This window comes from Sorex araneus, chromosome 9 (assembly GCF_027595985.1).
Source record: "Sorex araneus isolate mSorAra2 chromosome 9, mSorAra2.pri, whole genome shotgun sequence".
Lineage (NCBI taxonomy): Eukaryota > Metazoa > Chordata > Mammalia > Eulipotyphla > Soricidae > Sorex > Sorex araneus.
Genome location: NC_073310.1, coordinates 3,781,447 through 3,792,430, shown reverse-complemented (window position 1 = coordinate 3,792,430; position 10,984 = coordinate 3,781,447). Strand labels below are relative to the sequence as shown.

General features: G+C 44.2%; 1 protein-coding gene across 2 annotated transcripts in view; it reads right to left on the bottom strand.

The window, feature by feature from the left end:
- Positions 1-2,481: 2,481 nt before the first annotated feature.
- ATP2A2 (ATPase sarcoplasmic/endoplasmic reticulum Ca2+ transporting 2) overlaps positions 2,482-10,984 on the bottom strand; it is a 47,328-nt gene continuing 38,825 nt past the window's right edge. The window contains exons 14-21 of one of the 2 annotated variants that reach the window (XR_008631369.1): positions 10,625-10,960; positions 10,237-10,457; positions 9,688-9,890; positions 7,862-7,947; positions 7,135-7,268; positions 6,473-6,590; positions 4,814-6,384; positions 2,482-3,253 (exon numbers count right to left, since the gene is read on the bottom strand). Coding sequence is in view for 1 of the 2 variants with exons in the window: in XM_055146618.1 (XP_055002593.1) it covers positions 3,240-3,253; positions 6,261-6,384; positions 6,473-6,590; positions 7,135-7,268; positions 7,862-7,947; positions 9,688-9,890; positions 10,237-10,457; positions 10,625-10,960 (1,236 nt within the window). In the remaining variant the exon portion in view is untranslated. The remainder of the gene's footprint in view (positions 3,254-4,813; positions 6,385-6,472; positions 6,591-7,134; positions 7,269-7,861; positions 7,948-9,687; positions 9,891-10,236; positions 10,458-10,624; positions 10,961-10,984) is intronic. The other variant, XM_055146618.1, reaches the window with a different exon arrangement.

Below are 10,984 nucleotides of genomic sequence, written 5' to 3'. Positions count from 1 at the left end.
CGTGCAAGGCAAACGCCCTACCCACTGTGCTATTGCTCCAGCCCCTCTAGGGATTTTTTGATTTCCTCTTTGACCCATTGGTTGTTCTGTAATGAGCTTATTTCCAGATGTTTCAGTTTTCCTCCAGTTTGGGGGGTGGGGGGAGTTGAGGGATGCCTGGCAGTGCTCAGAGATCACCCTGGCTGGGCTTGGAGGGACCATATGGGTGTTGGGGTTCAAACCTGGGTGAACCACATGCAAGGCAAGTGCCTTATCTGCTGTACTATCATTCTGACCCTCCGTTTGTGATTAACTCAGTTCATCATGGTCTGAAAATATAGTTGGCATTATTTCTATCCTCTTGACTTTATGGAAGCATGTTTCATGGCTCAGCATGTGGTCTGTTTTGGAGAATGTCTCATGTGCATAGAAGAGTTTGTATTTAACTAAAGGCCTTATCTGCTAAGGCCCTCTTCCATTGTTAGGGTTATAACAGTGACAGAATTTGTGGTGTTGATGTACAAGGTTATATTGTTGATATATTTGGGCTTGAACTGGCCATCTACGATCCTTCCTATTTAATCTTTTTGGGACAAAAAACCCTGCACAGCAGTGCTTTGGAAATTCTTGGCCTGGCAAGGTGCACAGAGCCAGTGGTGCCATGACGCTGGGATTGAAGTGGGATTTACTGGGTGCATATACAGTACGTGCTCCAATGCTGAGCCCTATCTCAGCATTTAAACAAGTAGGAATGTTAGGCTTGCAGAAAGGCATAGAAACAGTTGGGCTTCCCTATGCCTAAACCATCTACCATATTATGAACATCTACCAGACTATTCAATCATGCTCTGGAATCAGCCTGTTTGATCCCAGGAGTAAGTTCTGAGCACCTCAGGGTGTCAGCCAAATTCCATCCCCCAGTTAATTATCCAGTAAACTTTTTTGTGGGGGCCATACTCAGGGGTGCTCAGAGATTACTTTGTTGGTATTGGGCAGCTAGGTCAGCCTCATGCAAGGCTTTACCTGCTCATCCTATATGGACTCCAGAGCACTGCACCAGTAGTAGCCTCCTGGTATCATAGGGGTGGCCCCCAAATAAAACTGGTCAGGTGTTTTCCTGAATGTCTTTAGGGGTTGTCATGTTTTCCCTTGGTTTGGCAGAGAGCATGTGTTTTGGGAAACAAGACCACAGGAAAATGCCTTTCTCATCACTTTCTATCAAGGGTGGGTGTTCTCAAGATGACTTCATTTGGATGAGGTCGCGCCTGTAAGGTTTCAGTACTGTGGCTTTTTGGGTCACACCCAGTGATGCTCAAGGATTATTCCTGGCTCTGCACTCAGGAATTACTCCAGGCAACGCTTGGGGAATCTTACGTGGGTCAGCTGCATGCAAGCAAAGACCGTACCCGCTGTACTATTGCTTTCACCTGCTCACACTCTGAACTCTTTGGAAGGTGGTCACTGTGTAGCCTTCACAATTTAAGGAAGGGGTGTTGTGCTTTCCCCCCATCCATCACAAGGGCAGGGCAGAGAGTAGCTATAGAACTTAGAATGCTTCTGCATGGAGAAAACTTGCCTCTTCCATATGATCAATGTACAATGGGTATTCATTTTATAGTGCTTATTATAAGCCAGTGTTCTGGGAATAGGGACTTTGGGCTACACCTGGCTTTACTCAGGGAATTTTATCTGTTTGCCAGGGATTGAAACAGCTGCATGCAATGCAGGTACATTCACACCCCATACTGTTTCTGATACATTACCACTTCATCATGTTGCTTAATTCTTCCTAGAAGACTTGCTTAAGATCAAGATTCTCATTATGAGTTTTGGTGCGTTTTGTTCTAATCTAGGCATATTCCCTATTCTTTCTTTAATCCTTATTTTCTATTTTATTTTTGCTTTTTTGGGTCACACCTGGTGATGCCCAGGGGCCATATGGGATGCTGGAAATTGAACCTGGGTCGGCTGTGTGCAAGGCAAAGGCCCTACCCACTGTGCTCTAGCCTCCATAATCCCTATTCTTGATTGCAAAGACTGTATCTAGAAAAAATTGGGTGGTTATGGTATTATGTAGTTTCACTGTTGTGCTAGACTTTTTTTTTTTTGCATCCAAGTGATGAACGCTTTTAAAAGTTTCACTCTAAATTTTTCCGTGACAGATGAATTCTAATACTGTATTTCAGTTTTCTCTTCCATGTTACCATTAGGGAATAGTTTTATATTTGACTCCAAGCAGTACTAGAGTAACAATTCCTCACTTCTATTTACAGTCACCAATCTGCTAACTTTTTGCTGTCATAATTTTCTCTCAATTTCTTCTTTTCATACTTAGAAAGTGCAGCTTGAGTGAACTACCACCTTCTCTTACTCAGAGTTAAACCTAAAAACTCCCCCTATTCCTTGTACCCGCACAAAGGTAAAAGCAGCTCAAGGTTAGGCAGATAGAGGTAGTCGCTGAACATCCCCATCCCTCCCTCCGAACAGGCAACACACTGCAGCTTATCGTAGAATAGATTTATTTACCTGAAACCATGTCTGTGCAATGCTTGTTACCAGCACAGAAATAACTGATCTCTATTTACAGTCTAAAGTCAAACATGCGTTGTGATAAATTGACATTTAGCATTTTATTAAGATAAATGCATCACAATAGTTGTATCGCACCACATCTGTCTACTGCTTCTGATTTCATTAAATAAGTTACATTTGATACAGTGCAAAATAGCTGTTTGCACACTCAAAAAATAACTGAAGTTAACTGAAGGCCTACATTTTAACCATTCAACACCTGTAGTGTTTCCAATAAATTTATAAATAAGCAAACTGTACAGGGCCAATTAAAAAGTAGCATTTCATTAACAGTGTAGAGAAATCTGGCTACTTACAACTGAAGGCATGCATTACAATTGAATATTAAACATTTTTTATAAGCTATGACATTTTGCACAGAAAAATATGGAGACTTGGCTGATGGCTTCTAAGGTTTCAGAACCTTCTTGCGGCAAAGAAACCAAATTTCTCTGGAGAGACTTTCTGATTAAGTTAAATTGTACATTTGTAATTATTTTAAAAGCTAAAAACCCCACTGGTAATACACATTTCCTCCACATAACACACAATGAGTTGGGGACTTTTTTTTCTACTTTTCTTTTTTCCCCCAACCTCAATCATGCAGAGGGCTGGTAGATGTGTTGCTAAAAACGCACATGCACGCAACCGAACACCCTTATATTTCTGCAAAATGGTTTAGGAAGCGGTTACTCCAGTATTGCTGAAAAGGAAAGAGAGAGGAAATCAGCTTTATGAAATATGGGGTGAAAAAGTTAGAGTAACTATATAAGACGAATGGTGATAGATTAAAGGAATACTCAGTTTGATCTTTTAAGGCCAGCATTTCTGATTAAACTGTCCCTGAGGCACTGCCCACACGGGGTAGCATGTCTGGGTGCACTGGACATCGAATCCTCTTTGTGTATTTGGCTACAGCCCAGAGGCCACCATGGACTTACAGGACTCCCACCAGGCAGACACTTCACTGCAGCAGCAGAAGGGAGGGCTGGGTTAACAGTGCAGAGGGTGAGGATGATAAAAAGGGAGTGAGCAGTGTAGCATTCGGCACCGCCTTCTTTCCCCAGAGACCAGCCCAGCTTGGTCCCAGAAGGGGAGGCTACTCTGCAGATTCCCTTTAAAGGCAGCTGCAGTGTCCCGTTGCCTTGTGTCGGCATGGACAGAACTGGGTAGTAAGACAAAGGACTTTTGAGTGCATGCTTTAAAGACAGGCCCGAGTTTAGTCCTGGCCCCCCATGCATGCACTGCCAGGAATGACCCGGTGCACCATGCCAAGTGTGGTGTGCCCCTCCCCCCGCCCTTTCAAACAGTTTATTTTAGTTCTTGTGCACTGCAGAGGCGTAGACTCTGGGCAGGTGCTCCACAGACAATGAGCTAATGCTTGATATTTCTGAGGGGGATGTTGCCCCCTCCTCTGTAAGCTTTCCCTGTGGGGGAAATCCATCTCAGCTGCAGAACAAGCTACTACAGTGAATCCACTCTTGGGGGGCCCCTGGTGGGATGGGCCTGACTCCTCACCCCCTCATACTGCCTTGACAGCATATGAAGCCTCAGGTGACACAGGTCTGAAGCAGTGAGAAACTAGAGGCAGCAGCTGATCCAGGGCTATTTCGGACTAGCAGGTCTCTCCTACAGCCCCCACCAAGGAAAACAGGTGAAACAGCTTTGGCTTGTTTCCCCGAGAGCTGCACCCAGCAGCTCAGACATCTGTCAGCTGAGCCGGTCAGCCCACACCGTGATGCTAGGTTGTTTTGTACAGGTAAAACTTATGCCACCAGGCTGTATCCCTTAGGCTTAGGGAGCTGGAACAGGACTGTCCATTTAGCATTAGTAGCCATTTAAATCACATTTGGGGGGGGGGGGGGAGATTGGATTTTGCCCCGAAAAGTGAGAAAAGGTGGCTTATTAATTAAGATAGGGTTTGAGTTCCTGTTTCAGTTACTCGGTTTCTTTTTTAAGTGAACCAGGTTCTGGGACGAGTTCCTGCAGCTTGTAACAAAGGCCAAAAGAATCTGACAACATTTTGATTCATCTCAGCAACAGCAAAGGTACAGCATTCTTAGTCTGACCCAAACGATGTTTCTCTCCCCCTCAGGCTTTTGCTAGTCTCCGTGTCACTCACCTTGGGTCTGCTATGACCTGGGTGTACACAGGGACCGCCTGTCTTCAGCCTGCTACCCCTGGTTGCCTGACCATAGGGATTCTCTCACTAAGAGCTTAGCTCATCAGGCTAAGGTATCCAAATCCCAGGGAGAATACTCACGTTAGTTGATGGATGTTGGAAGGCATTGGAGAAAAACACCACAGTTAGGACTGTTAATGACTTATACACTGTTGGTAAGACTGATCTTGAACATGCGCAAACATTTATGATGGTGGTGGTTAGTGCCACAGTCAAATAAAAATAGTTCTATACAATATGTTCATTTGGTCATGTGCTATTTACAGATTTTACAAAACACATACACGCACATACACACACTTGCCCTTATGTTCTCTACACCAGGTTCTCTAAAACAGGCCAGCAGAAACTTGCATAAAATGTACATTGATGACAATTAGTGCCTATACATAAAAAAATAAGAAAATTCCTACAGCTACTAATGCAGCAGAACAGATCCTTCTTCCCCTTAGCGTAGAAGATTAAAGTCCTAAGAACTTAAGAGAAAGTTGGACACATCTATTGCAGTTGAAGCTAAGCCACTTGGAAGAGTTAAAAACAAGACCTTTAATTTTTCTCTGTCCATTTAAAATGTTTTATTTTTCGGTTTAAACTAGATTATGAAGTGCCACTGAAATAGGCAATGTTGGCAAAACAATGTCTGTTACAATAAAATACATTTAGACATTTAAATAAATAACTTTAAAAACTATGTGAGGGGACATGAACTCATTTGACTGAATCTGGAACAATGTTTTCTGCACAAGCGAGAACAGGCATACCTCTTAAGACTGATGTAAACAGAACCATGGAAACCCTACAGGAGAAGCAGCTGAGCAGGGCCGGGGTGTGGGTGGGGTGAACAGGGTGGAGAGGGTGAGGGGAGCGGCAAATCAAAAAAATACTGACTGAGGTAGCAGTACTCTGCTCAGTGCAGAAAAATTGGCTTATGATAAAATTAGACTGTGATCTCAGATTAAATCCAGATGATCATGCAAAAGACACAATACATGCTATTTAGTTTTAGAAAACACCACACACATTCATTTCCTAAAATCTGCTGCCAATTAATTTGCTCACAATGTCTGCTGGCTCAACTATTTTTTTTTTATACAAGGATGTATTAAACAGAACACTGTACATGCTTTTTCATCTACAAAAAAATATTTGCATAAAATAGTGTTAGTTCTCTGTACATGTCAATGGCCACTTTAATTATGTGTATAAAAAAAGGAAAATCTTGCCCCACTGGAGTCAGAAAAAGCAAAACAAAATCTAGAGTATGAAACCTCCTTCACCAGCCAATATGTTCATGTGAAAATTCAGCAGAAATAGACAGTTGCTTTAAACAATAAAAAAATTAATTGATTAAGTTAAACATCTTTATGTAAAACTGTCAGTCAAGACCAGAACATATCACTAAAGTTAGTGTCTGTGCTATAGACCCAGATCACCAGGGGCATTATGAGCAGCACAAACGGCCAGGAAATCCCATCGGTGCATGCCGAAAACGAGCAGGATTTGGTGGCAGGCTGCACACACTCTTTACCAGGTTGTTCCAGATAGTTGCGGGCCACAAACTTGAGTGTCTCATCCATTAGAATCACAGGCAAGGAGATTTTCAGCACCATCAGCCACTGGGTCAAATTCAGTGGTGTGATCTGGAAGATAAGCTGAAACGGCAAAGAAGCCTCATCAGGTTTCTAAGGCTCACTGAGCAGACAGTGGTGAAAGCCCCTAGCCAGGCCCGGCACCACTTACGGGCAAGGGCTCCACGTAGAGGATCAGGAAGTGGAGTGACATGGACAAGCAGATGGAGCCCACAAGCCAGATATTCTCCCAAGGAGGCATCCTCAGCAGGGACTGGTTTTCTGACAAGCTGCAGAACAAGGAGAGGCTCGTGAAGTATGCCACTAAGAAGGCAAAGGCACCCACCTGTCACCCAAGTGACCACATCTTAATCGTGTTTGTAAGGGGCTTTGTCCACTGACCTAATTCTACCAATTCACGTTTCTAACTATGGAGACTTCAGATGTAGGACAAACCCAATTTAAAAATCTAGGCTTTGGCACAGCAGATTCCATTTTAGTTGACTGGAAGCTTTTTTTCTCAATTGCCCTTGACAGGCTATTTAGAAATTTCCATTTTTGTCACCAACTTAATTGGACGATATAATTTGTCTCTGTGCTACAGGGCAAGCGCTCCTTCCCCGTGGGGAGGCATGCAAGGGGCAGGCAGTCCCTATTTCTGGCCTCTACTCTAAAAGAACATCATTACTTCCTGGAGATTTAAGATTTTAAAACCATATTGCTTGTTCTCAAAGAACTTTTCTGCAATCCTCACTTAACCATGACACACAGAAATCCCCCCATGCCCTGGCCAACCAGAGTTCCTGCCCCAGCTTGCTGAGAAGACTCACTGACCTGTTGAGTGCATTGCACATCTCTATGGTTACTAGCACAGAGAGCGCCATTGTCATTGGGTATGGAGATTCAAAGATTGCACAATCCACGCCTTCAAAGTCCGGATTGTCCTCTTTACACTGTAGGAAATGACTCTGCAATAAAAAGTCCGATCAATTAGGAAATGACTGCAATAAAAGTCCGATCAATTTCCTGATCAGCCAGGTAGATTTCCAAAACCCATTCACCAGTTCCACAAAGTACGACCATGAGATCTCAACCCATTTCCCAGAGAAGACCCGTTTCCTCAGAATAATATTAGATACAGTGCTCACTGCTAGAGCTGTAAAGTTACTTTGTTTTGGGGCTACACCTGGCTGTGCTCCGGGCTCACTCTGCGCTGTGTGTAGGGATCACTCCTGGTGGGTATCAAACCTGGGTCAGCCACACAGGCAATACAAAGTTATTTAACAAGACACCCAAAGCACAAAAAAAGTTACAGATAGGGGCTGGAGCAATAGCACAGCGGGTAAGGCATTTGCGGGTAAGGCATTTGCGTTGCATGCAGCTGACCCAGGTTTGATTCCCAGCATCTCATATGGTCCCCTGAGCACCACTAGGAGTAATTCCTGAGTGCATATGCCAGGAGTAACCCCTGTGCATCGCCGGGTGTGACCCAAAATCAACAAGTTACCGATAAACCTGATTGGGACGCTTAATGCTCCATCTTACAGTAATAAAGACATACCAGCTGGTAGAAGGACACTCTTGGACCACCATCGGCAGCAATAAACCACCAGGCAGCAGCACCCACAGTAGCAGCGCCAACATAACCTGGAAAAAAATGGCAGACACTGAAAAACACATGGCAAATTAGCAGTCTGCTGTGTTCACTGTAGGAGTCGCTTCAAAGGCCTGTTCCCAAGAGGACAGAGGAAAAGATGCTGATGACAGTGGGAGCCCGTGCTGTCACTAGCAGCATCTGCTCAGTTGCATCAGCCAACGCATTTAGACTAAAGTGTTTCTGGGTGGAGAATCAGGCAAGAACTTCTAGGACCTGTAAGAAAATGTACTGATTGGAATTGGTACGAAATCTGCTAGCTGTGTCCACCTCTAATTAGCAGCCAATAGTAATACATTAAAGACCGCAGGCTTTTAGTTTTAGGCATACTGAAGCTACAACCACCTTTTTGTTTTTATGCCACACTTCTTCACTGCTCAGGGGACCATATGGTGTGTGAAGAAGGAACCCCAAACCAGGTAAACAGCATGCAAGGCAAGTGTTGACTGCTGTACTAATCGCGTCAGCCCCAAATCTACTGGTTCCAATTTATTTGTTCCACCCAAGGCCTAGCAGGAACTCTGTAGAGAAATGCTGCTAAGTGCAATAAGGCAATGCCTCAATTTTATTCTGAAGCTATCCACCTCCTGCCCCACACAAACTGCTTCTGAATTCAGGAAGGTTACTATACAAAGGAGCAATGTGGGTCACCCAGAGACACGTAAACAGGACAATGTCCCAATTGATAGATAGCACCCAGCAAAAGGTACAACTTATATTCTTACTAGACAAAGCTAGTAGTAGGTGACTGGGGACGGGGATGTAGCACTATTTAAGTAATATTAAAATTTTAAAAGAGAAATTTAAAAATTTTAAAAGATTCACAAGATCAGGTTACATTAGAGACCTTTCTTCCCCTCACTAGGAAAAACCACATAGTGGAGCAGGTCCTTACTGCTTGGGTGCATGTTAATTTTCCCAGTCTCATTAACGGCCTTCTGTGATTTTTTTAGGTCACTGAACTACCTTCTGGTTCCTTTGTTTTCTGAGCACACCTGATGGTCAGAGCTTACTCCTGGTGGGCCTTGGGAACCATATGTAATGCTGGGGATTAAAGTCAGGTCAGCTGTGTGCAAGGCAAATGCTTTGCTTGATGGATAATTTTTCAGTCTTTCTCACTGGCATGATTGCTTTCATTATTCCTATGGGTGGTACTGGAATTTGAACTCCCAAATCATACACATGCTATGCAAGTTCCTTTTGAACCACTGAGTCATCTGAGCCCCATGCTCTGAACTTGAGCATATCAACACCTATGGAACCCTTAGGAAGTTACTTAATTGCCCTGTGTTTCCCCCTCTCTTTTGGTTTTTGGGCCCCACTTGGAGGTGCTCAGGGGTCTGGTAGATTATCTGGCGTGCCAGAGACTGAACTGGCAAGCTCCGACTGTACTGTCTCCAGCCCAAGGCTTCTCCTTTCTTCTCAATGAAATAGGGGAAGAGACTCAGCACCCTAGGTTAGGAGGAGAGCTGTGTAGGGACACATGTAGGAAAACCTGGTTGGTGGGCCAATCACTGCTAATGAAGGCATGGATTCTTTCTCTTAAAGTCCAAGAAAGAATAAGGATGCTATAACAAATGGCTAACTTTACTATAAACAGTCTGCTGAACTACAAGAGTGCACCCTCCATTATTTATGAATTTTTGCTACTCTAACACGAGAATGAAAAATACACAAGGGAAAAAAACACATCCACACTTCGCTTAAACCACATTATAGAAAACTATACTCACAGCCAATAGCCAGGTAACGGAAGAAGAGCCACCCACTGATCAGTGGTTCCTTTGGGTTCCGGGGTGGCTTATTCATGATGTCTAGATCAGGAGGGTTGAAACCCAATGCAGTGGCAGGCAGGCCATCTGTCACCAGATTGACCCAAAGCAGCTGGACAGGAATTAAAGCCTCAGGAAAGCCAAGGGCCGCTGTCAGGAAAATACTGTTCCCATCCAACGGAAGAAGAGAAAGACCCCAAATTATTTTTGGTCATCATATCATTTCCAATAGCATTACCAATCCCTTCCCCCATAAAAACCAATAAACAGCAGGTGAAATGTGTTACTTGGTACTGTTAATCTGAACACCATTCCATGTTAAAGGGTGTCTCACAGACAGTCCTCCAAGAGCCAGATTATCTCTCCCTCCACAAAGGCTTCCTTTGTAGGGCCTGGCCGCCCGCCCCCTCCTGGACTTGCGTACAAAGCCCAATGCCGCTGGGCACAAAGCAAACCTGGAGAAGCGGGAATTACAAGCCCTGGCTTAAGTGACCCACCACCAGGACACACCAGACAACTTCCCCCACGTTGGAGGAGATGAGGTAGCGGATGAACTGCTTCATGTTGTTATAGATTGCCCGCCCCTCTTCAACAGCGGCCACTATGGTAGAGAAGTTGTCATCAGCGAGCACCATCTCTGAGGCAGTTTTGGCCACTGCAGTGCCAGAGCCCATGGCGATGCCGATCTCTGATTTCTTCAGAGCAGGCGCATCATTGACGCCGTCTCCAGTCTGAAAGGAAATGCACCAACGGTCACTCACAACTGTCACCGAGCACTTACAGAAAGATGAGATAAAAATACCTCTTCAGTATTTCAAATCTGAAAGCTACTACTTTAATGGTGAAAATTATACTACATTTATGTAATTTGAGTCACATATAAAATGTATATACTCACCATAGCTGTGATCTCATCAAAAGACTGAAGAAATTCTACAATTTTAGACTTGTGGGATGGTTCCACACGAGCAAAACAACGGGCATTCAAGCAGGCATCTCTCTGTGCTGACGGACTGAGCTCATCAAACTCTCGTCCTGTAAAAGCTTTTGATGTTACATCCTCTTCTTGCCCAAAGATGCCAATTCGGCGACAGATGGCTACTGCAGTGCCCTTATTGTCCCCTGTGATCATGATGACCCGGATGCCTGCTTGTCGGCACAGTTTTACAGAAGAAGCCACTTCAATTCTTGGAGGGTCCAGCATGCCCACGCAGCCAACGAAAGTCAGGTTGGTCTAAAGCAAAATAATCGCCTTATG